This window comes from Odocoileus virginianus, chromosome 27, assembly GCF_023699985.2.
Source record: "Odocoileus virginianus isolate 20LAN1187 ecotype Illinois chromosome 27, Ovbor_1.2, whole genome shotgun sequence".
NCBI lineage: Eukaryota > Metazoa > Chordata > Mammalia > Artiodactyla > Cervidae > Odocoileus > Odocoileus virginianus.
The window spans coordinates 1995297-2020284 of record NC_069700.1 but is presented as its reverse complement, the minus strand read 5'-3'; the positions used below and the strand labels follow the sequence as shown (position 1 = coordinate 2020284).

General features: G+C 49.6%; 1 protein-coding gene across 2 annotated transcripts in view; it reads right to left on the bottom strand.

The window, feature by feature from the left end:
• Positions 1-24988, bottom strand: part of LY86 (lymphocyte antigen 86) — a 70039-nt gene that overhangs the window by 22601 nt on the left and 22450 nt on the right. Inside the window, exons 1-2 of one of the 2 annotated variants that reach the window (XM_020873222.2) lie at positions 17886-18353; positions 16379-16642 (exon numbers count right to left, since the gene is read on the bottom strand). In XM_020873222.2, coding sequence (XP_020728881.2) covers positions 16379-16642; positions 17886-17907 — 286 coding nt within the window. In that variant the 5' untranslated portion in view covers positions 17908-18353. Of the gene's footprint in view, positions 1-16378; positions 16643-17885; positions 18354-24988 lie in introns of those variants that run through there. The other variant, XM_020873226.2, reaches the window with a different exon arrangement.

Here is a 24988-nt window from a genome sequence, read left to right as displayed (position 1 = left end):
GCTGTGCCTTGACAATCACTCCTGACCCCACGTCCGCTTTCCCACCCCAGCAACTATAAATCACTGCCTCAGCAACATAATTCTGTCATCTTGAGAAAGTTACATATGTGGAACCATACAGTATGTAAGTGTTCTTCTTAACTTGTCATATATATATTAAGATATAAAAATATGTACATATTTATTTTTGACTATAGTGGACTTACAATATTGTATTAGTTTTCTGCATATAGCATAGTGACTCAATGTTTTTAGACATTATAAAATGATCAGCACATATGCAATCTTTTAAGATTGGATTTTTTCTTTCTCCAAGTGGCCCTGGAGAGCCATTCAGGCATCTGTGTATCTCAGGAGCTTTTTTCCACAGTGTGGATATCTCACAGCCTAGCTACACACCTGTCCTTCACGTGGAAGGATATCAGTCCAGTTTGGGGCCATCACGAACAAAGCTGTCATGATCTTTCACACACAGGTTTTTGTGTGAACATAGTCCTCATTTCTCTGGGATACATACCCAGGACTGAGGTTCCTAGGTTCTATGGTAAGCGTATGTCCGGTTTTACAAAAAACAGCCTGTTTTCCAGAGTGACTGCATTTTACATTCCCTCCCAGTATGGTAGGCAGGTTCTCTTGGGAGAAGCTTGTTCCCTGGGAGAAATCAGGAGAGGGGCTTATGGTCACTATGGGATCAACAACTTCTATGCCCACTCAACCTTCCAGGTTCAGGCAAAACACCCTCCATGACATGAGATGAATGTCCCCAGGAAAAGCAAATCCTGGAAGCCATGAGTTGGGCATGCAGCAGCGGCTCATTGCTGTCAATGGGTGTCGGGGGAGGGTGGCTTGAGTGGCCAGTCGCGATGGGGGTTTCCTTTCTCAGCCTCCCCTGCTTCCTTCCCATCGTGGTCTTCAAGACCCCACGGTGGCTTTGGCCACACTCTGTCACATGGAGGCTGGCAGAATTCTTAAGACTCATTTCCCCTGTGCTTCTAGTACGAGATCAATTTATTAAACATTTCTTCTCCCTCGAGCACTGCTCTCCCCACACTTGGTAAGAAACTGTCCACTGCTGCCTCCAAGCCCCCATCGGAGCCACACGACGAAACATCAATTTACACTTTTCCTAGGAAGCAAGACTACTGACGGAGCTGATGGTCTATCTTAGTCTGTCGGGCTGTCATAACAAAATACCACAGACTGAGTGGCTGAAATGACGAACAAACGCTTACTTCTCGAGGTTCTGGGAGCTGGGAGTCCAAGGTCAGGATGCTGGCTGATTCGGGGCCTGGTGGGAGCCCTCTTCCAGGCTTGCAGGCTTCTCTACGTGTCCCCACCCAGCAGAGACAGAGACAGCATCCACTCTGTTCTCTTCCTCTTGGAAGGACACTAATCCCGTCATGGGTCCCCACCCTCCTGACCTCATCTAACCCGAATTAGCTCCAAATATCATCACCTTATGGGCTTCCTCAGGAGCACAGTAGTAAAGAACCCACCTGCCAATGCAGAAGACATGGGTGGGGAAGATCCTCTGGAGGAGGAAATGGCAACCCACTCCAGTATTCTTGCCTGGGAAATCCCGTGGTCAGACGAGCCCGGCGGCCTACAGTCCATGGGGTTGCAGAGGGTCAGACACAACTGAGAACACACACACACACCCCATCACATCGGGGTTTAGAGCCTCAACATATGAATTCTGAGGAGACACATTCAGTACATAACACGGGTGAAGACCCTCCTCTTCGTGGTTAGCATTCAGACAAGGGGACAGAGAGTGACTCTGTTTCTGAGTCCGACCACCCTGATTTAGAATGAGCATGAGTGCCCCACGAAGGCCCTGGAACAAGGAGGGATGTGTTCCAGGGGGCCCACAGACTCATTCTTTATCCTAGAATTAGAGGCACAGTGTCTCCAGGACATGCAGTCGACTCTTCCTAGAGAGACCACGGAGCTTTCCTGAGGTGTCTGTTGTTCTGTCGCTCGTTCATGTCCTACTCTCTGTGACCCCATGGACTGCAGCAGGCCAGGCTTCCCTGTCCTTCACCATCTCCCTGAGTTTGCTCAGATTCATGTCCATTGAGTCGGTGATGCCATCCAACCATCTCATCCTCTGTCACCCCTTCTCCTCCTGCCTTCAGTCTTCCCAGCATCAGGGTCTTTTCTAAGGAGACAGTTTTTCCCATCAGGTGGCCAAAGTATTGGAGTTTCAACCTCAGCATCAGTTCTTCCAATGAATATTCAGGGCTGATTTCCCTTAGGATTGATTGGTTTTACCTCCTTGCTGCCCAAGGGACTCTCGAGTCTTCTCCTGGCAAGGTGGAGAGGCTCCCTAACGTGAATTTCTACCAGGATGTCTTGTACTGATCAGGGAAGCAAAATTCCTCATTCCCAGAACTAGCTCACCACTTTTTCCCCCTGCATCGCTCACATTATGCAATGAAGCCAGACGGAGTCTGCTGGACATTCCAACTCTGCAAGAGAGCTTTCCCTGATGGGAAAGAGGGAGAAGTTTCTCATCCGCGTGGCGTGGACCACCCAGGAGTAGGATCTCGTGGCATGAATGACACAGGTCTGCAAGCACTCACTGCCAGATGCCAGAGGGGAGAAGAACCGGCCGCCTCTGCCAGCAAAATAAATTCCCGATTGAGAAGAGCAGTCATTTCTCTGCTTCCTGAATCAACACAATCCTATTATATTTTCCTCCTGTTTAGAGGATTAAAAATACTTTTGCTAAAACTATAAAAAGAATTCTGTTGGAAGATGGCAAGCTGAAATGAAAAGTAAGATGGGAAAGCGGACTTCAGGTTGATAAACGAGAGCCGTGCGCCTGCTGGGTAACCACAGCCTCCTCACGCCCGCCGAGCTGCACACGGGTTCCGGGCAGCCCGTGAGCCGATCAGCAAAGTTTCAAGCAGGCCTGACTCAACACCTTACCCGTCTCCTTCACGCCATCGCTGGAACCGTTTGGATACTGTTCAGCCTTTTCTTGCCATCTGCTCGTGTGTTTTCAGAACATAGCATTTAAAAACCGTTACTGTATGGAAACATTACCAGACAAAACTGGTGAAACTAGAGAAATGCTGCTACATACCTTTGCCCAGGCTTAAGCCTCAGAGAAATGGAAAGAAAAGTCCTGGGCTGGGAAGCTTTTTCCTGAGATCAGGAGATGTAAATAGATGCTCACAACAGTTTGTAATTGTGAAAAATTGGAAGCAACCCAAATATCTATTAGAAGGAGAATGTATATAATTGTAGTCTATGCACAAATGATATGTTCTATAGCTGTGAAAGTGAATTCACCAAAGCTACACATACTAGCTATCTCTTGGAATAATGCAATACATTGATTTCAAAATACACTGTTAATTCAACTGTCACTAATTCCATACATTTTAGACATTTCTATGTTGTCATATTGCATGCCTACAAAACTATTTTGCATTCCCTTTCCAGATGCTGTATTTGCTACGCTGGTGATGGCCTTCAGCACCATGTTGAATATAAGTCGTGAGGGTGGGCACTCTCACTTGCCCGATTCTTGGTTTTAAAGAGAATGCTTCCAACGTTTCACCATTCAATGTGATGCTCACTGTAGAACAGTATTTTAGGTACATTTCTTTAAAGAGCAGGGAGCTGATTTTCAAAATCCAAGCTGGCAGATCCTCAAAAAATTAAAAATAGAACTACCATATGATTTAGCAATTCTACTTCTGGGAGTACATCCAAAGGAAACACAAACGCTAACTTGGAAAAGAGATCTGTACCACCATGTTCGTAGCAGCATCACTTACAATAGTCCAGACATGGAAACATCTTAAATGTCCACTGGTGGATGAAGGGATAAACAAGTTGTGATTTTATATATATATATATATATATATATATAATATATATACATACATACATATAAAATGTTATTCAGCCATTAAAAACTGTGAGATAATAATGTTTGTTGTTTTAAGCTGCTAAATTTTAGGGTGATTTATTATGCAACAATAGGAAACAAATGCATTCCTATTTCAAATTAGATATTTTTATCATCCTTACAATCATTGCATATTTATATTTATCAATTCTTTTGTCCCAGTCCATCTTGCAATTCAGAACTTATTTCTGGGATCATTTTACTTCTTTCTGAAGTGTCCTTTAGAAAGTTTCATTACTGAGAGTCTTTTAGTGGCAAACTCTAGATTTTGTTTGTCCAAAAAAGTCTTTAATTCCCTTGTTTTGGCATGGTAATTACCTAAGTATATAAGTCAAGGTTGATTGCTCTTTTCTCTTCTGAGTATACTGATGTTGCTATATTAAAATCTGCTATCATTCTAAATAAAATTTCTTGCTATGTGATTTTTCTTGCTCCTTACACCAGTTATCTTTTTCCTTTGTTAACATGTGGTTTTATTCCAGTGGGCCTAGTTGTGGTATTCCCACATGGAAGTTGTGTGCAGTGAATTTGGTGGTTGAGGTCTTTCATTCATTCTAGAAAATTCCAGTATTTTTCTTCAGAAATTGCCTTTTCCCTATTTTTCTATTTTGTTTTGTAGCTGAAGCCTGTGTCTCTTTATTTCTCTGTGATACAGTTTGAATAACATCTCCAGCCCTTTTATCCAGCTCATTACTTCTAAGTTAGTGACACACGGATCCTTGTTGCGACAGGCAGGATTCTCTTCTTTTTTAGTTGCGGCAGGCGACTCGCAGTCGTGGCAATCAGGATCTAGTTCCCTGACCAGGGACCGTGTCTGCACTGGGAGCGCAGAACCTTAGCCACTGGATGACCAGGGAACTCCCCTCTCTAAGCTATTTTAAAATCTGTGCTGTAACCTAGCCATGAGACTTTTTATTTCAACAATTAAATATTTTAAGGGCTTCTGTCTGATTCTTTTTCAAATCTTTCAGACTTTGTTTTTTTTGGACCTTCTATTTTTTCCTTTCTCGTGTTTCAGATTATCTTCTTCACTTCTTTAAAAAAATTACATGTTCTCTATTTTATATTCTGTATCTTACATTTTCCACATCTAATATATTTAGGGGTGGAATTCTGCATTTTGTTTTTCTGCTGACTTTCCCTTATGGTGGTTTATTTCCTTGTGGTTTTAAATTTTGGGTTGTAAGCTGAATTTTCAGAAATCGCGTGAAAGTTGAATTGAGAGTATGTGTTCCTCTGGGGAAAACTGACATTTTCTTCTGCCAACATGTCTCAGGTATTCCCGGGTAAGGCCCACTTGAATGTAATTTCTAGGCTTGGGAGTTCCTGGATCATGAAGGGACTATACACTTGAGCCTCAAAACTGTGTTGATATCAGGTCTGGAGCTCCTGGTTCTCAGGGAAGAGTTATTTCCTCCAGAGGCCAAGCAGAGTCAGATGAGTTTCTTTGTTTATCATCCACTGTTTATTGGGGCTATCGCTCTTGGCAGGTCCTGGCTTCACGATGGGCTCAATTCCCATTTTGCACAGCACGGGCCATGGCTGCCTGACGCCTGCACAGCTGCTGAAGCCCCGCTCCGGCTCGTGGAGGCCGACGCAGGGCCTGAGCGCAGACACCTCAGAGCCCTCTTTCCACTCTGCTTTTGTGTTTTCTTTCCGTTTTGGCTCCCAGAGAGCTCCCGTTCTTTCAGGCAAGCTCAGCTATGTGTATAAAAAGATTTGTGTCACATTTTACCTACAGATTTTATAGCAAGACAGTTTTCCATCATGTGGAGACCGCAGCGTGCCCATTCCAGGATGCGTTGGTCACTTTTTATGGGCTGTCTTGGTCTCTTTCACCAGTGTCCTACTTATGGAGGCTTTTGTGGCTAGGAGAGATTTCAATGCACAAGGACACTGTAGCAGGGCATTTATTCTCCCCAAAGTCCTCCTGAAAATTCCTACGGCTCTGCCTGAGGGCTTTCTCTGGCTGTGGAGGTGAGCTTGTTCTGTATACAGTCAAGCCGGACGAGCTGGGGAAACAACGTACCCAGGAACCACCATGACACACAGAAGTCGCCAGACCAGCACTCCAGTTTCTCCTCCCCGCAGATCTGACCACCCCAAGGCAGGTCTCCCGGCTCTCCCAGGAGCCCAGAGGGACTGGGCTTCAGCTGCCCACACTGGTGACCCGGATGGGCCTCCTTTTCTTCCCCGACTCACTTCTTCACTCTCTTCCGGTTCTTCCCAGAATCATTTCTCAAATACATTTGCACTTGATTCCTTGTGTCACTGGTCATTTCTCAGGAAACCCTGTAACTTAAACCTACTCCTCTAATTTGTAACGACTATTGATGACACATATGGTGCTAAATGTTGTGGACTCAAAGATAAAAGCAAAGAAATGGTTTTATCTTCAGAGTCGTTCATATTCAGGCCTCCTGCTTTCTTGCCTTTTTTTTAAATAGAAATATACATTTTAGTGACGACTGTAGGTAGCAAGGAACAGTTCAACAGATTTGGGTCAAAATCTAACTAGCAAGGTCGGGTGTCGGGATGCTGACAGAAACAGCATGACCTGACATGCCTGAACACTTGATTCTTGGGCTAGCAAGAACACTCCAAATTGAGGAAGTCGATTCCTTACCTTGGGGGCTTTGCACTAGTTGTAGAGGATCTGCCTGCCAATGCAGGAGATGCAAGAAACACAGGTTTAATCCCTGGGTTGGGAAGATACCCTAGGGAGGAAATGACAACCCACTTCCATATTCTTGCCTGGGAAATCCCACAGACAGGTGAGCCTGGCGAGCTACAGTCCATAGGGTCATGAAAGTCGGACATGCCTGAGCACACACACATATACCTAACTTACATGTTTATAACACTTGGGGATTCAGGTGGAGGTCTTACTTTGATACAGAGCATAGTGATGGTAAAACTGAACAGTACGATGTTGGTTTTTTTTTTTTCCAGCTATCCTACATCCAGGAAGGGAAGGCCTTCAGGACTAGCTGTCAAAAAAAAAAAAAAAAAAAGGTGTGAGCAGACCAACATCTCTCTCTGCAGCAGAGGCTGTGAGTCGCTACAGCCTGATCTGCTCCTAGCTTTCAGAAGTGTTCCGTTGCCCTTCACAACGTTAAAGAGCCCTTAGGCTGGTTGCCATGTTCATAAATCAGGAGGCTGAGCTTCTAGATTAGGAGATTTTCTTTCAAAAAAGTAGAAGGTTGGATGTCTTAGGTCTCCAATCAAATGGAGCAGAACAGCAGTTTCCTCCTTGAGATGAGCTGAGCTCCAGTCCTTGTAACTTTTACTGTATGTTACAACTGACCCCTTCCTTCACAACTTGCCTTTTCCATCAAGGTATCTGAGCATCTGACTTGGGCTCTGGAGCGGGTGAGAGGTGAGGAGATACGAGTCTGGCAGGCAGGGAACAGGGGTCTCCGCTCTCTGGCTTCTCCTGTCACTGCCTTCCTGAAGGTCCGCTCCCCCAGGAAGGCGGCATCCCTGAGACCCTGGGAGCTGGCAGTATTTGCATAGGCACCTGTTGCTCCTCGTTTTGGCGACTGGCTCTAAAACCTCAGACACGACTGGACACGATACTTGCTGTTCAACCGCTGCTTCAAATAAACCAAGAGCCATTGGCAATGCTCTGTTCTCCTTGGGGACTTTTTTCTGAAATGTGCATATTCACTGACAGAAGAACTGCTCTTTCATTTAGTTAAAACCGAAGCTAAGTGTGAGGCAGAAAAGCTGTGCACCCTGGAAGAGGATCTTCCTGCCCACTCTCCATCCGGCTTGGATTTCAGCAGCGCCGTGCTGGTCAGACTGGAATTTAGATGCCAGAGAACCAGGGCTCCAGTGCTGTGCTTCCAGAATAGCACCAAACAGGATCTAGACCCAAGCCTGCAGATCCCCGGGGAGGCGGGGGGACTTGGGCATTTTCCTTGATGGCAGAAGCTGGCTGGTCTCAGCAAGCTTTCATACACATGGAGAAGGGACCGGAGGAAGCCGGCTGCCAGCATCCAGCGGTGGGGCTTCAAGGGCCCGAGTCACCTGTCCTATTTTCATCAGGTGTCCTCCGTGATGGTCATCTGTTTCCTAAGCGCTGCTAGAACCCTCGACGGGGCTTATGCCACAGAAGGCAGCTTTCCTCCGAAACAACTTTACTTTCATTGTTGTGTGCAACCCTGTCACTTCTATGTACAGCCAGCAGTGACAGAACCTTTATGGAACTAAATGGTCCTCTCAGTATTGTAAATGAGCCCCCTTAGGTCTTGCAGACACAGAGGCTCTTGTTTTGCCCAGGCCTGGCAGGAAGGGATGTGGGCACATCGCTTTCAGAGAAGGCCTGCCTAGAATGAGGATCCTTTGCACGTTGGGGGTGTGAGGAGGATGGAGAGGGTCTGGTCGCAGTGTAGGAGGCACCCTTGATCTGAGATTGGGTGCGTTCACACCGTGGCGTTCACACAGGAGGCAGGAGGCAGGGCTGCCCCGGGGGTCCAGGGACGGCGCTGCGGCCACGCTGCTCTGTGGCTTGTGGTCGGGACACGCTGCTTCCCTGGCTCCGGTTTCCTCTTTTGGACGAGGAGGCGTTTGGAATGAAGCCCTGGGGTTCTGTCTGGCTAGAACAGTTCCCAGTTCTGAAGAGGCCCGCTGTCTGCCTGCGTGAGGTGCGGGGGTGGGGGTGAAAGGATGCTGACCCCTCCCCACATGCCTGCAAAGCACCAAGCTTGTGGAGAAATGGGTCGGCATGGGACAGACCCTGGCTGCTGGGCTCCTTTTAAGGCCGAGTAACACCAGGACCACAATAGGCGGCCACAAGGCCCCCGTCAGGGACGGATGCCTCAGTCCCACAGAGCGTGAGGCCGAACCGGCAGCCGCTCTAGGAACCCCGCCCAGGCTGGAGCGTGCCTCCTTCCACTCCGCCTCTGCAGACCGCGGGCGGGAGACCAAGGCCTCCCGCGGGCCTTGGAGCTGGAAGCAGAGCGGGAGCCAGTGGGGGGTGGGGGCTGTAATGCCCTCTCTGACCGGCAGGGGGCGGCTGGGAGGGGGCCCCCAGGGCCTTGCTCCCTTCTGCGGATTGGGGTGACAACAGGCAGTTTCCGGGACCAGGGAGAAAGGCAGTGCCCGCCGTGTGGGGCTCCTGAAGATGTCGTCTCTGGGGATTCTGTCTTTCAGAGTCACTTCGCCGGCCTGTCTGGGTGAGGCAGCCTGAGCAAGATGAGAAGGAAGTTGCGTCACATCACAAACACTGGATGAGCATGAAGCCTTGTTCTTAGTTCTTCGGGGATCCAGAATGTTCCCACCAGTTTGGATAGGCCAGAGAGAACCAGAGATTTGCTTCTATCTTTGTAAGGAGGTAGGAGTGAAGACAAAGCATCATGAATAAACCAGGGGAAAAAATATATGCGTGTGTATGTATTATATATATATATATAATATAAATATAATGTGTATAAATATATATATGAACACAAGGGCTTGGAAAAAATTAGAACAGAAGGATTGATCAGCTCAAATGGTCTTATATAAAAACTGGATTGAAAGCTGGACGAGAGTCAAACCAGAACCAGCAAACACACAGAATATACAAGTGAAAAGATAACCCAGTGCTGTTCTAAGAGAATAAGTTTGCTAAATATGGTAAAGGTGAGCCTCAGCTGTGCAGAAGATAAAATCCATTGTGGCTTCTAAATGATCCCCTCACTGTATCTCTGACATTAGAGTGGTGGGTGTATGTTTCTAGCAATGCTGACAGGCCAGGTTAATGCACAGTGATGCTAGGATGGCTTCACAATGACCCAGAGAAACATGCATCAGTGGCTGAAAAAGCAGCAGGACACAGGGAACCCGGAGACAGGAAGGGACTGAAAAGGTCTAGTTCGAGTAGGTCAAGTATAAGTGCATGTAATAGGTCAAGTTCAAGTGCAGAGATGTCAACTTGCTGGCCCAGCCACCAGGCCCAGGATCAACTGATGGGTAATTCAAAACCTATGTCCTGGCTGGTCTGAACGATAGGCTTTATGTTTGGTCTAGAACATCCCCTAGGAAAATACTGACCTAGGTATTGCTATAATTGGGCTTCCCTCGTGGCTCAGATGGTAAAGAATCTACCTGCAGTGCGGGAGACCTGGGTTTGACCCCTGGGTTGGGAAGATTCCCTGGAGAAGGGATTGGCTACCCACTCCAATATTCATGCCTGGAGAATTCCATGGATGGGCAGCCTGGTGGGCTTACAGTCCCTGGGGTCACAAAGAGCTGGACATAACTGAGTGACTAACACTTTCACACTTTCATTGCTCTAACGCCAAAAAAAGTAAGAATACAAGGAAGAATAGATATCAGTGTAGAGACGATTAAGTAAAATCCACAGTAGAGATGGTTGGGTGGCGTCATGGACTCAAGAGACCTGAGTCTGCGGAGGCTCTGGGAGATGGTGAAGGACAGGAAGCCCAGTGTGCTGCAGTCCGTGGGGCTGCAAAGAGTCGGACATGACTGAGCGACTAAAAAACGACCAATATCTTGACAGCAGTCTAAGAAAAGGGTCCTAGGAAGTGAACAATCACTGTGATACCGTGCTTGCTTTGTCAGATTTTAAAGATTTTAAAGCATTTAAGGAAATCTGTTGTATTTGTTTACCTGCTTAAGACAATTCTACTAGTAAGTTTGTGACCCATGGATGCATGCCTGTGATAAAACCAATTTTTTAAATTTACAAAGTTTTGATTTATTAATTATGCAAGTAGAGTTTAATTGTTTAAAGGGATATTTTTCATAGAACTTGATGGCAGTTTAGTCACTACAACTGTGTCGGACTCTTGTGACCTCAAGCACTGTGGCCTGCCAGGCTCCTCCATCCATGGAATTCTCCAAGCAAGAATACTGGAGTGTGTTGACATTTCCTTCTTCAGGGATCTTCCTGACTCAGGGACTGAACCCTCATCTCCTTCACTACAGGTGGGGTCTTTATTGACTGAGCCACCAGGGAAACCCCTTAATAGAATATGAAGCACAAAACTGAACGCCAAACACACAGAGACGCCCCCGAATATGAAAGACCCCAGCTACAGGAAAGGATGCTAAGGGTGAACAGTTGAAGGGAGCCCTGATCGTTCTCTGGGTTTCTACTGGGGGCTGATGCAGCTCCCACCCGGCCAGAGGAGAGACGCCTGGTCTCACTCAAGGGAGCCCGCTGACCTCACTGTGGCTCCCGGCAGCCGGGTGAACCCCCCACTGGGAGCTTGGAAGCTTGGAAGCAGCGCCTTCTGGGCCCCGGATCTTTTTCTTCCTCCTCCGGGCCATTGGCTGGTTACCCCTCCCTTCTGTTCTGGAGGCGGAGAGGCTCTGCGGGGGATACTGGCGCAGAATCTCAAGAAGGCAGGAGGCACCGCTCGGCCCTGTTGGGCTCCCCGCGAGGAGGCAGGTCCCTCACAATGCCGGCTTGCCCTCTGCCTGCTGCTCAGGAATGCCCTCGGGGTTGCACCCAGATCCCAGACAGACGCGTGAGTACCATAGCGCTTGCTCCCTGGAGGACCGCAGAGGGCCCCCTGGAGGACCGCAGAGGGCTCCCAGATGCTCACTCGGCTACTTTACATCCTAGAGGGAAGGCCTGGAGCATCACAAGGCTTCCCAGAGAAGGAACCAACACCCAGCCAGATGGCACACAGTTCCTGGGCCGGTGGCCCTTTTCTTTCAGTTAACCTCCTCTCCCGAACCGTTGTTTGGGGCTGAGGTTTGGAGGGGAGAACCCGGCCCCCACCTGTGTACAAGTCTCTTACTTTTTCTGACCCTCCTATCTGTCTGCTTGATGTCAAGGCATGTTAACTGACAACACTAGGATCTACACTCACGGCTGTTGCCAGAAAATACAACCTAGATCTCTGCTCTCCCACTCTTAGCAAAAACCCCGTTAGAGCAGTAACAGCAGGGACGGCCACAACAGCACTTATGGGCAGGAGTCCTGGCGGGCTGGGCTTCCTCTAGCCCTGGAAACGGTCTTAGGATTTAACAGAAGAAAGCCCCCCCCGACTGCTTTCATTCACCCTTTGACTTTTGTAAAGACTGTCACCCGCTTCTCTGCGGCAGCACCACCATTTGGACGGAGCAGGACTTCTGCTTTTTCAGACACTTCTGCTCACTTCCTGGTCTAAGCCCAGCGCCCAGTAACTGCTTGTGAAGTTCCTTCTTTCACCTGGAGGATTTTTATATTGTTCAGAACAGTTTCTAGCCTACGATCTCCCCTTCCCACTGAGATCATAAAACGAACAGAGAAGGGGGAAAGGAAGCGCTAAACCCGGAAGACAGCGCATCCTTGATTGCTGATTCTTCCACATCTGTGGACGAATGCAATGTGAACGCACCTTGTACTGGGATTCCAGGAGCCCCTGTGCCCAAGGATGTCTAAAGCCCAGGCCTGGATGCAGCATCATAGCACACGGTCTTTATGTACCTCACTGGTGTGACGCCTTGAGAGGCTGTCCAGCAGTGACTGCAGTAGCCGAGGGGGGCATCTCCATCGGGGAGGGGGTGCAGCCATTCGGTTCTCCGCAGCTTGATGGCTGGCAAGACAGGAGGGAGACCCATCTCTGGAGGAGCACCCAGGACACCACTTTCCTATCTGCTGACCCCGGCGTACACCAAAGTCTCCTTCTGACATTAAGGCTGTTGAAATGAGGCTAATTTAGGCTCCCAGCAATTCCTTCCTGGATTATTGATTTTTTTTCCCTTTTGCCACACCATGCATCATAGAGGATTTTAGTTCCCAGACCAGGGATTGAACCTATGCCCTCTGCGTGGAGTCCTGTACCAACATCTCTGGAACTGACCGAACCCATAGCAGCTGCTGCCACGAGCCTCCAGCCAGTGGCCAGTTCCCAGACTCCATATTAGATAACATTTCTACCCTGTTAGCATCCACCCTACAGCATCCTAACCCATCACCTAATGCACCCTTCCAGTAGGAATTTTTTCTGTCTCGAGGCTATAAACATTGGCTACTAGCCCTTGAAAGGGTTGGCTCTCCCTGGAGCCAGCCCGCTGTTCTAACAGCATCTCCCACTCTAATAAATTTTATTCTCCTTTCACCCTGCCTGGAGATTCTTTTCCAACCCCCGCACAGGCCATGGCATGTTGGTGATCATGCCACATGTCCGTATCTGTCCTGGAAAGAGGCTTGTTACACGGTGTAGGTTCATGTGACAACAGAACCTGAGATGTTCAGCGTCTGCCGTCTGCAAGCCGGAGCCCCAGGAAGGCCGGTGGTGTGGCCTGAAGGCCTGAGACCCAGGGTGGGGGGGACGGCAGGTGGGAGACAGGCACCCCAGCCTCACAGTCGGGCAGAGAGTGAATACTCCCTGCCCCCACCTTTGTGCGGGCGTCAGGCCTCACCGCTGGGGAGCTGCCTGCCCGCAACGGGAGGACCATCTGCTTTACTCAGCCCACTGGTCCAGCGCTCATCTCCTCTGGAAACATCTCAGAGACACCCAGGACACGAAGTTTACCCAGCCATCTGGGCATCCCGTGCCCTGGCCACACTGACACATAGAGTCACCCATCACCCCTGGGCTCTGCCCACCCTTCCCACTGCATCGCTCACCCTCCCCTCGTCCCAGCCCTTCCCCAGCCCCCGAGTCTATGCCTCCTCCCCAGCCTTCGTTCACACGGTCCTCGCCTAAACGCTCCTTCCCGCTCCCACCCCTGCGCCATTTGCCTTCTGACAACATTCTAGATGCCAGGTGATTCAGAGTGGGCCTGGGATGAATGCATTTTAACTCCGCAAACATTTACTTACTGCCCGTTCTGTGCCACTGGAGGTGTCACTCTGCTGCCTGGTGGCCTCAGAAAAGTTGCCTGACATCACTCACCCTCAGTTTGTTGTTTCACTGCTCATCATGTCTCACACAAGGGCATGGTGCCCCACTCCAGTATTCTAGGCTCCCCTGGGGGCTCAGATGGTAAAGAATCTGTCTGCAATGCGGGAGACCTGGGTTCGATCCCTGGGTTGGAAGATCCCCCGGAGGAGGGCATGGCAACCCACTCCAGTATTCTTGCCTGGAGAATCCCATGGACAGAGGAGCCTGGCAGGCTACAGTCCATGGGGTGGCAAAGAGTCGGACACAACTGAAGTGACTTAGCACGCACCCTCAGTTTACACATCTGTAAGTAAAATTAATGCTTAGAAAGTACTCAGCATGATGCCTGCCACATATACCCCTCGTGAACATGAGGTGCTGTAATCACTATTCTCATCATCCTACATGGTTGGACTCAAGCTTGAGGCCAGGTTCCCTGGTGGCTTAGACTCAGCCTCTTCTGCAGCCATCACCACATGCCCGGTGCAGGACACTGTCTCAGGTCCAGCCCTTCCCACGGGGCGTTTACCCTGACGCCTGGCTCCTCCTCCCGCCGCTCTTGGACCAGAGCTTCGGCTCCTCCCTTCCTTCCACTGTGTGCTTAGAGCGAGGCTGTGGCCATCACTCACTGCCTCCACGGAGCAGCCGCCCCTTCAGAGGGAGGAGTTCTCCCCGGGCGGCAGCGACACGATCCGTTTCCCTGGAGCGTCTGCTCCTGGCAGCGGCGGGGGAGGTGGTTGCCAGGCTTGGACGCAGGCTGCAGGCTGGTCTGAGGGGTGGACCAGCCATGGCAACCGTTTATGGGAGGGTGAACTGGAAGAACAAATCCTGAGCAGGGCATTCATCTCAAGTTTTGCTTCTCATCCTGCCCTGAAAATGAAGAGGCCAGCAGAATGCATCCCATCTCCCAGGGAAGAGCAAGAGGAAGGCGATGAACACATCCAGCACCCAGCCTTTCCTTCCCGTCTCCATTAAACAAAATTGGCGTGTGTGTATTTCAATCTTCAACGTTCCCTCTTTTCAAAAGAGTCAAGTCTGCACACCTGTGAGGCAGCTCCTTGGGCGGCAGTCGGAGGGCCCAGCTTCTGCTTGGTGTAACACTGACGCCCCCCTCAGCTTATTGTGGGGCTGACCTGGATAATGAAAGGGCATCTGCTCTCCACTGCCTACAGTCTGAGTAGCATTTTCCCCCTATCTACTGCCAAGATGTCATGTTTCACAAGGTCATGGCTTCGTGAGCCAGTCCCTCTCATCTTCATTCAACACGCAACCCTGAGACTGGGCTCATTTCTCCCCACTCAGGCCCCCTTTATGAGCTGAATGTGTGTATATGTGCCCAGACGCTCAGTCCTATCTGGTTCCTTGCGACCTTATGTACTGTAGCCTGCCAGGCTCCTCTGTCCATGGGATTTCCCAGGCAAGACTCCTGGAGTGGGTTACCACTTCCTCCTCCAGGGGATCTTCCTGAATGGGTGGGCCCTGAGCCGATACGACTGATGTCCTCATGAGAAGGCACACAGACACACGAGGACCATGCGGGCACAGAACAAAGAGCAGGTGAAGACAGGAGGAGGAGGCCACCGGCAGGCCCGGGAGAAACGGGGCCTGCTGGCACCTTGGTCTTGCAAGGCTTGCAGCCTCTGCTGTGGAAGCCCCTCGGTCCGCGGGGTCCGCGGTGTTTTCATGGCCCCTGCGAGCAACCATACCCTCCAAAGACTCAGTTCAGACCCTGACCACGGCGCCTCCCTGCACTCTGTTCACTAGGTTGCAGTGTTGGTTGGTGTCTACGCTTGCCCGGTGGGGTAACAGCCGTGGCTCATTCCCTCTTATCATGTCCAGAGCTAGAGAGAACCGTGGCATCGGCAGCTGCCGGTAAGTGTTTGTTGAATGAATAAATGATGCTGCTGCTGTGAGAGGCACGCTGGCAGTGTCATCAGAAGGACAAGAATCTTCTCCTTTGTTGTAAATGATCTTTTCACTCAACTTGCAAACGACGTAACCTGGAGTGGTGCCCCAGGTGAGCAATCGGGGAAGGTCATGGAAGCTTCACCATGATGGCATCACCGATTTGATGGACGTTGAGTTTGAGCAAGTTCTGGGAGTTGGTGGTGGACAGGGAAACCTGGCATGCTGCAGTACATGGGGCCGCAGAGTTGGACACAACTGAGCGACTGAACTGAGCTGATGGCACCTTCTCTTCCTGATCCTGAACTGGCGAGGTTTCACGACGTGGTAGACTCACAGGCCGGTTTGCTCTTTTTCGGGCTCTGAGGTTAGTGAGGTTATGCATGGTAGCCCCCTAGGACCCTCTGTCCATGGAATTCTCCAGGCAAGAATACTGGAGTGGGTAGCCATCTTTCTTCTCTGACCCAGGGATTGAACCCAGGTCTTCCGCATTGCAGGCAGGTCTTTCTTTCCCTTCTGATCTAGAGAACTGCTGCGCTTTTCCGGTCCTCTGGCCATGCTCTTCAGCTCTCTCCTGCCCGGGGCTCCCCACTCTGCACCTACCCATTCAGCCGCTGTGTCCCTGCCCTCCCCCCACCCCCATAAAGCGCTCAAGCATCTTACACATGTGGGCCTTGCCTTTCCTGTAAACAGAAACCGAGGTTCAGAAAGCACTTACCGCAGCTCTGGTAGAGCACTTGCAGATTCCCGTTCCTGCAGGCTGTGTGCGTGGGCCAGGCCTCCCCGCCAGCTCTCTGGGGGTACAGCAGAGTCCAGATGAGGAGGGCGGCTGCGAACCCTTTCATGGCGCAGAGACCCTGTGTGTGACCAGTACGATAACAGGGCCCAATAAACAGCGCTGTCCATCTGCTTCCTCCTCCCCCCTCATCAAGGGGTAACATGATCAGTTTCACTTCTCCTATTTTATGCTCCTGGGGAACCACTGTGAGAAGCAAAAGACAGTTGGTGGTGATTTAGTCTCTAAGTTGTGTCCAACTCATTGCGACCCCAGGGGCTGTATAGCCCATCAAGCTCCTCTGTCCGTGGGATTCTCCAGGCAAGAATCCTGGAGTGGGTTGCCATTTCCTTCTCCAGGGGATCTCCGCCCCCCAGCCCCAGGGATTGAACCTTGGTCTCCTGCATGGCAGGCAGTGTCCAGATTCTTTACCGAGCCACCGGGGAAGCCGAAATGCAGCTAGCAGTGGCCTTTGAATGCGGTTCCCTGAAACTTTGGAGCCTGAATCAAGAGGAGAGGCTAGTCTGGGTCTGGGGTGGGTGATGTTTGACTTTCTGTCCTCAAAGAGCGGGGGCAGCAAGTAGCGCATGACCATTTGGCTGGGCCCCCAAACAGCCCTCTTGTAGCCCCGCCCTCCCCACAGCCCGCCCTTCCTTATAAGCGGCCCCTCTTTGCAGCCTTGCCCCCAGTACAGACCCACCCTCCCTAGAATCCCGCCCCCAAGTAGGGCAGTGAACTCAGGAGAGCGGAACCACAGGCCTCTAAGTGTTTTCCATCAGCGGCATACTGTCCCCACGGGGCTCTGGTGCGGGGTTATGGACCGGGGGTCTGGCTGGGGCCGGCCCGTGGCGTCTGGTCTTTGGGGGCTGCAGAAGGACCTCTGAGGTCTGCAATGAGGCTCTTGCCCTGTTGGCTTCCGCTCCGGGATTCAGACTTCAGCTGGGGGAGCAGGGGTGCCCTGAGGGGCAGCTGCTGTGGCCTCTGGAGAGGAGATGCAGGCAAGAGCCCAGAGACGGGAGCTGGGTTCTGTTTCTGGGCTCAGCTTAGTGGGAAGGGCGGGGAGGGGTGGAGAAGTCAGGGCTTCCCTAGGAAGCCTGGAGCCTGATGGTTGGGGTCAGCAGCAGGATTACTGATGTCACGGCCCGATTCCTATTCAAAGCCAAGAGTCTCGCTCCCTGCTCCCGTCCTCCGGTGTCCTGCATTGTGACAGCGAAGCTGCTCACCCCTGGTCCCCAGCCCAACCCCATCTCCTCCTTAGCTTAAGGAAACCAGAGTCAGGGCTGTTTTGGGGCCAGCAGATTTTAGAGGCTGCAGAGAACGCGATTTCCCCTGGGAGGAAAAGCATTTCTCTGAGCGCACTGGGTAAATTGACTGTTTCTGCTGATGGCTTAAATAAGAATTAAAGTAACTTCAAAACTTTTTTTTCCCGCAGTAAGTGGAACTTAATTACCAGTAAAATAAGTTGACTTCATTGACGGATACTTTGGATTTCTTGGGAGAGGAAAGGGTGTGATTATTTGGGGACTGGTTTTTTTGTTTTGTTCAATGATGTTGCTTTTCAACAGAGTTGCTCAAAGTAGGATTCTTGGACCACAGCAACAACTTGCACCAAGAGCTTGTTAGAAATGCAAATTCCTCAGCTGCAGGCCGATCTGAGACCCGCTGAATCAGAAACTCCTGGGCGGGGCTGGCACTGTGTCTTAATAAGCCCATTAGGCGGGTCTGACACCCGTTCAAATTGAAGAACCACTGGCTTTTTGTGAAACCCAAGGGGAAATCTGAGCCCCAGAGGAGAGGTTAGTCAGTCCAGTTGCTCAGTCATGTCCAACTCTGCGACCCCATGGACTGCAGCACGCCAGGCCTCCCTGTCCATCACCAACTCCCGGAGCTTACTCAAATACATCTCCATTGATTCAGTGATGCCATCCAACCATCTCGTGCTCTGTCATCCCCTTTTCCTCCTGCCTTCAATCTTTCCCAGCATCAGGGTCTTTTCCAATGCGTCAGTTCTTTGCATCAGGTGGCCGAAGTATAGGAGATTCAGCTTCAGCATCAGTCCTTCCAATGAATATTCAAAACTGATTTCCTTCAGGATGGACTGGATGGATCTCCTTGCAGTCCAAGGGACTCTCAAGAGTCTTCTCCAACACCACAGTTGAAAACCATCAATTCTTCAGTGCTCAGCTTTCTTTATGGTCCAACTCGCACATCCATACATGACCACTGGAAAAACCATAGAGGAGAGGAGAAGGGGGTAAACTTCTGCGAGAAGAGATGAGGCCGCTCTGCAGGGTCCGAATGGGCAGAAGGGTGGCATGCTGTGAAAAGAGTTGAGGAGGTGAGAGCTGGGGGCCCTGGGAGCCTGCGACCAGTAGTGACTCCAGGACAGGGATGTGGAGCCTTTCTCCAGGGACCTCTGAGGGCTCCTCGTTGAGAGGGCTCTGAACAGTCAGGGTTAAGAGCAGCTGAGGCCACGCCCCTCCACCCCTGGGAGCAGCCCCACCCACCAGGTGAAGGACCGGGGGAGCCCAGCAGGAGAGATGCCCCATGAGAAGCCCCAAGAGGGAGGCCAGCTCATCTGAGGACTGGGCTGCAGACTTGTGTAAGTCAAAGGACCTTGCCATGAAAAGAGTCATCATTCAGAGGCTGTTTTGGCATCTAGGGGCTTTCCAGGTGGCGCAGTGGTAGACAATCGGCCTGCCAACGCGAGAAACACAGGTTTAGTCCCCGGGTTGAGAAGATCCTCTGGAGAAGGAAATGGCAACCCACTCCAGTTGGTGATGCCATTCAAGCATCTCATCCTCTGTCCTTACGTGTATGTAACTATGTTACATGTATGTATTGTTATCTGCATGTAAGTAGTTACCTGCATTTAATAGTATGTGTATGTAAATAGTGACCGACTATACCACCAAGCTCTGGGGTTGACTTCCAGGCCCTGGACCACGCCCTGCTGAAGACCCCGCACTGTTCTGTCTCGTTCAGATTTCCCTTCTACTCTTTTAAATAACCCTCTTCTTCCCTGTCGCCAGCTTTCTTTCCACAGAGGTTCGCTTGGCGATGGTGGGTTTCTTTTCTTGCCAGCGAAGAATGTTCTCATCAGGGTGGCTGTCAGTGCCCGCGCTCTTAAGAAAACTCTGATGTTCCAGGAGAGCCTTGCAGGATGAGAGGGAGACGGAGGGCAGGAGTCCAACGATGGAAGTGGAATGAGGGCGACGCCCCACAGGAGAAGGTAGGGTGACAGCAGGTGAGCTGGCTCTGATGCAGAGCGTGAGGGGAAGGAGTGGGGGGAAGCAGCGAGGCGGGAGCCGCCGCTGCGGGGAGCGAGCCCCGGGCGGCAGGCGGGGCGAGCCCAGGGCCGTCTCAGGACGGGCTGGATGCTGGAGTTCTTGCTGCGGGGATTCTAAGGTGCTTCCTCGCCACCCCGTGACCCTCACGGGTTCCCTAGAGACTTAAACACCCCAGGAATGCATGTGTGTGCGCGCGCAGTGAGAACAGGACAGGGTTTCACGCTGGCCTCGGCCTATGGTCCCCAAAGCAGTACAGTGCCCTGGGGAAAGCGGATCAGCCTCGGGCCGCACGCTGCCCTCCTGCGGTGCACGGACGGGGCTTCCGGCCGACTTAGGCCGTTAATGTCCTTCACGTGCCGACAGCGGGCCAGCAGCTCTGACGACACAGGACTCTGTCTCCCAGGCCAGTGTGTCTCCACGGCCCACTGCATTCGACGGAGGCTGCTCTCCGGTATTCGTGATACTGGGCGATACTTCCCGCTTTGCTCCTTCCCGCTGTGGGCTGACCCTGGTCTCTGCCATCCTGCGGCGGGAGGGCACCGGCATGGTCTCTTCTCACTCTGGCTTCCAGATTGAGCGCAACCGAAACAACAGCCCCTCTCCTGTGCAGACGGCAGGAAGCCCTGCTACTTCCGGTGTCACACCGTTTAGTGCCCCCGACTCCCGCCACTCCCGCCACTCCAGGGCCGAGCCGCGCGGTTTTGCTCTTTAACTCTCTTCACATCTACTGTTTGTCGTGTGGGCAACATGCGCATCTCGTAGGGTTGGTGCCCGCCAGCGACGGTCTTCAGTAGCGTCTTCCCACAGTCTCTCAGGCCTCTGGGAGGGTCACCCCTAGGGAAGTGTGAGACCCCACCTTTTAAAAAGAAATTAATACTTACATTTTTAGAGGAAAGCAGACACGGGGAGAAATGCTATGTGCTAGGCTCAAAAGTTTCTCAGTAATCTAGTTTGCAGACACTTCTTTTCAGCCAAAGCCAGGCCCTGCATCCCATGGCAGGTGACTAAATGGATGGACATAAATGCCTTCTCATTAGAAGAAATCTCTTCCCCACTAGAAATGTGAAGTCTGCATGGAAAACAGGCCCTTGAAAGTTCAGAAGAGAGAGCCCGCAGAAGGTGGCCAGTGAGCCGCCAGCCCTGAAGGGGTCTAATGAACGTTAGGCCCTTTTTCTGTCACCACTGGACGCCGCTGAAACGTAAGGGTCAGACCATCTCTCGGCAAGCCGCTTAATATTCACAAACTGAGCTCTTTGCTTTCGCTTTGAAGCCTGGATGTGTCAGCTCCGATTGTAGGGTTATTGATGAATAAAGCGGGGAAAAGGCACTTTGTACTTTCCAGGCAAAACCATGCTTTCCACGGTTGTGGCCTCTGCTCACCTAGAATTTAATTGTGTTAGGAAGCCACAGCCCTGTGTTGTCACTTTGCGCTCAAAAAGCTGGTCTTTCCTTTGTTCGAGCTTTTGAACCTTAAGATCGGAGACTTCCCGGCAGGGAGTCAAAGATGAAGTCACTTAAAAATAGTCTATGCATCACTGGGTGATTTCCTTGGGACTGCATGAGGATCTCTCTTCCTGCTTATGTCTGCCTGCCGCCGCCCAGGATGGGGCTCCTCGGGGTCTCCTAGGATCCCCCTGCTGCTCTCAGATCCAGAGCCCTTTAGTGGGCCCCAGAATATGGCCACAAGGCTCGCAGGTGGTCTGGTCCCTTCTGCTCCAACCCCTGCTGGCCCCGCCCTCTCTGTCTCTATAGCAACCCTGCTCCCTCTTGAGCCCGCGTCTCCAGGCCGTCCTGTTACCTTGTGCTGGCTGCTCATCCCTCTGTCTCACCTTAATGCCTGAGCTGCCTTCAGAGCTCAGCTCTGCCACCCCTGGCAGCTCCCTCCAGAACAAGCTCGTTCCCAGGGCTGCTCCTGGCCCCCACGTGGTTAAGGTCAGAGTCCCTCACAGTAAGAAGTCTTTCTTCTTCCCTCCCTCCTTCTCATCCCTTCTCCTTTCTCTCTCTCTTCTCCTCCTGACTGTTGTACCCCTAGTGCCTAGCACAGAGCAGGTACTCAACAAAATACTTTAGACTGAATGGATGAAATACAGAGGATGGGTGTGACCCAATAAGCTCATCTTTTTGGCCTTGGAGACTGGACTTCTGGACTTAGTGAGTCATCTCCCAGGGAGGGCAAAGCAAGAGCTCACCCTTGCCTGAGAGTCTGGGCTCCCCAAGAAGCTAAAGTGTGATGTCATTGTTTCTCAAAAATACATCACAGTTTCTTTTTCTCATTCTTAAAGTAATACATCCTAATTGAAGGACTTTGGAGATAGCCCTCCCCTGCAGGGAGATGGGGCAGGGAAGCTGGACAAAGAAGAAAAACAATCACCCATAATTTCAGCATCCAGAGATAAACACTACTGACACTTTGTGAAATGTTCTTTGGTATTCACACACACAACCACAGTGTACAAACTACACACAGAGTAACACACTGCAGTGTTTACACTGGTCATCGACAACCCCTTAAATGGCAATGCACTCCAGTACTCTTGCCTGGAAAATCCCCTGCACAGAGGAGCCTAATAGGTTACTGTGCATGGGGTCGCAAAGAGTTGGACACAACTGAGTGACTTCACTCCACTTTCCATGACATGACTTTAGTAACTGTATAGTATTCCACTGCATGGATTGATCATGATTTACTTAATCAGTTTACACTTTAGGCATTTAGACTGTTGTTAACAGCAGCATAATGGGAGATACTGCTACCATGAATGTTCTTCTTTCTACATTTTTGTGCCGCCATGATTATTTCCTCGGGGTAAATGCCTAAAAGTGAAATGCTTTGTGAAAAGAATCACCAGATTTTTTTCTTAATATCTATATTTTCTATTGGATTATAGTTGATTTATAGTATTTCAGGGGCACAGCAAGGTGAAGAATCACCAGATTTTAAGGCTTTTGATACATCCTATCATACGGTTTTCCAGAAACAGTATAATGATCCCCTCAGCAATGAGGTATTATTATTTTTAAATGGTTTTTGTTGATTTAGTAGATAAATATTGGTTTCTCCTTCAATTTATTCATGTTTATTTCAGCACTAGTACAGTTAAACACTTTTGATGTTATTATTATTGGTCATGTGTATTTATTCCTTTGTAAATTCTCATGTATGTCTAGTGCCTATTTTTCTATGATGAATGTCAGATTTACACAAGAGAAACAGAAAGTAAGAGGCTGCTGAATTTGATCTTCATGAAAATCCAATCAACAAACATATTACCGTTATCTCCTTTTTTGCCCAGTGCTCTTTATCTTTGGTGTAAATGGCTATATAAGCTGGTGCAGGTAAGGAAGACTCTGCCATGAGATTTGTTTGAGACTTAGGTTTGCCCAGAGGATGACACAGACTGTTAAGAAAATATAGAAATATTTAGTGCTTGTAATATAGAAAAATAAGAATTCTTGATATAAGATATTATATAAACATGAATAATTTCTCTGTAATTGTAGATGATTAAACTAGAAGTCAGGTTTCCCAGGCGGTGCTAGTAGCAAAGAATCCGCGTCCCAGTGCAGGAGACATAAGAGATGTGGGTTTGGTCCTTGGGTCAGGAAGAGTTCCCTGGAGGAGGGCATGGCAGCCCACACCAGTATTCTTGCCTGGGGAATCCCATGGACAGAGCAGCCTGGTGGGCTACAGTCCATAAGGCTGCAAAGAGTCGGACAGGACTGAAGTGACTCAGAACCCACGCACGCAACTTAAAAGTCACGTAGAGACTTCTTCAGGGGTATCGCTCTGGCTGCCACTCTGGACAGTGAACTTGTGGCCCCAGACCGTTGCTGCTGCCGTTGCCACTGTAACCTGGAGCATATGATTTGCTTGGAGAGTCTTCAGATATTTGGTAAGAGCAACTGAAGATGTGTGACACATTCCTCATACTCTGAACAAATTGGCAATACTATTGCTCAACCTCTCCTAAGCACCCACCAGGAGAGGAAGCGTTACAAGGGGCGGGTGGAATCAGGCTGGCCTTCATCCACATTCTGGCCCCACCACAGACCATTGTATGACCTTCACAAGTCCCAGACTTTCATCTATTAAAGGCAGCTTGCTAAATCCATGTTTCAGGCTTGAAAACAAAACTAGATTGAGTAGGTATGAAAAAGTGCTTGTTATATATTTGGCATAAAAAACTTGGTAATCTTTACGGATTAACTCTCACTTTATAAACTAGGGGCTAGGTAAGATACGTGAATGACCACAGTACTTTTGTAAAAGGATGCTAGTGAAGAAAAATATCAATAAAATACTAGTTACCAATAGTAAGATTCAGAAGATTGGAGCTTCCTAGTGAACAAATAGAAACTGCTCTTTTAAGTTAAGTGAAAGTGTTAGTCACTCATTTGTGTCCGACTCTTTGCAACTCCATGGACTGTAGCCTGCCAGGCTCCTCTGTCCATGGGATTTCCCAGGCAGGAATACTGGAGTGGGTTGCAATTTCCTTCTCCAGGGGATCTTCCTGACCCAGAGATTGAACCCAGGTCTTCTGCTTTGCAGGCAGATTTTTTACCACTGAGTCATATCTTAAAGGAGAATAATTTGCTCTTCGTTCACTTGTAGAATAAAGTCTGTTAGTTTTTTGAAATAATGACCAGAACAGAACTTTATTCATGATTATTCCAGGCTCCCTGGATACTGTATTTTGTAAAAAAAAAAAAAAAGTTTACACATCACAGTATGAACACTGGCATAAGGAACACGTGTTTTTACCTTAATGCGTCTCTCTGTGTTCCTACTATAGCCTCATAATAGCCATGTTAGTAGGCAGTCAGGTAGGTGTCTGGCTTCTCTATTGAAGAAAGAGACTTTGCCATTCACCTTGAGTCATCACTGCCTTGAATGGTGTCTAACCCATAGTTCATGGTCCTAGTTGGCTTAATAATAATAATAATAAAACAACTTAATATTCTTGAAGGCTTCGAAAATGATGGACACTGTGTTTTATGTGGATTTAAGGTAGGCGTTATATAATACCCATTATGGAGAAGAAAGAACTGAACTTTAGGGCAATTAAACAATTTGCCCAAAGTCACATGAGGGCAAAGTCCAGATTCAAATCTGGGGCTAACATCCAAATCCACTTTCTGAAATGTAACACTTATTACTGCCATAAACAGATACAACTACATGATAAAGAAATATATGCAAATTGAGAAGGATGAGGTCTCTTGTCTAAATCCCCAGAGATTACCAATGGCATGTTTAGGACTA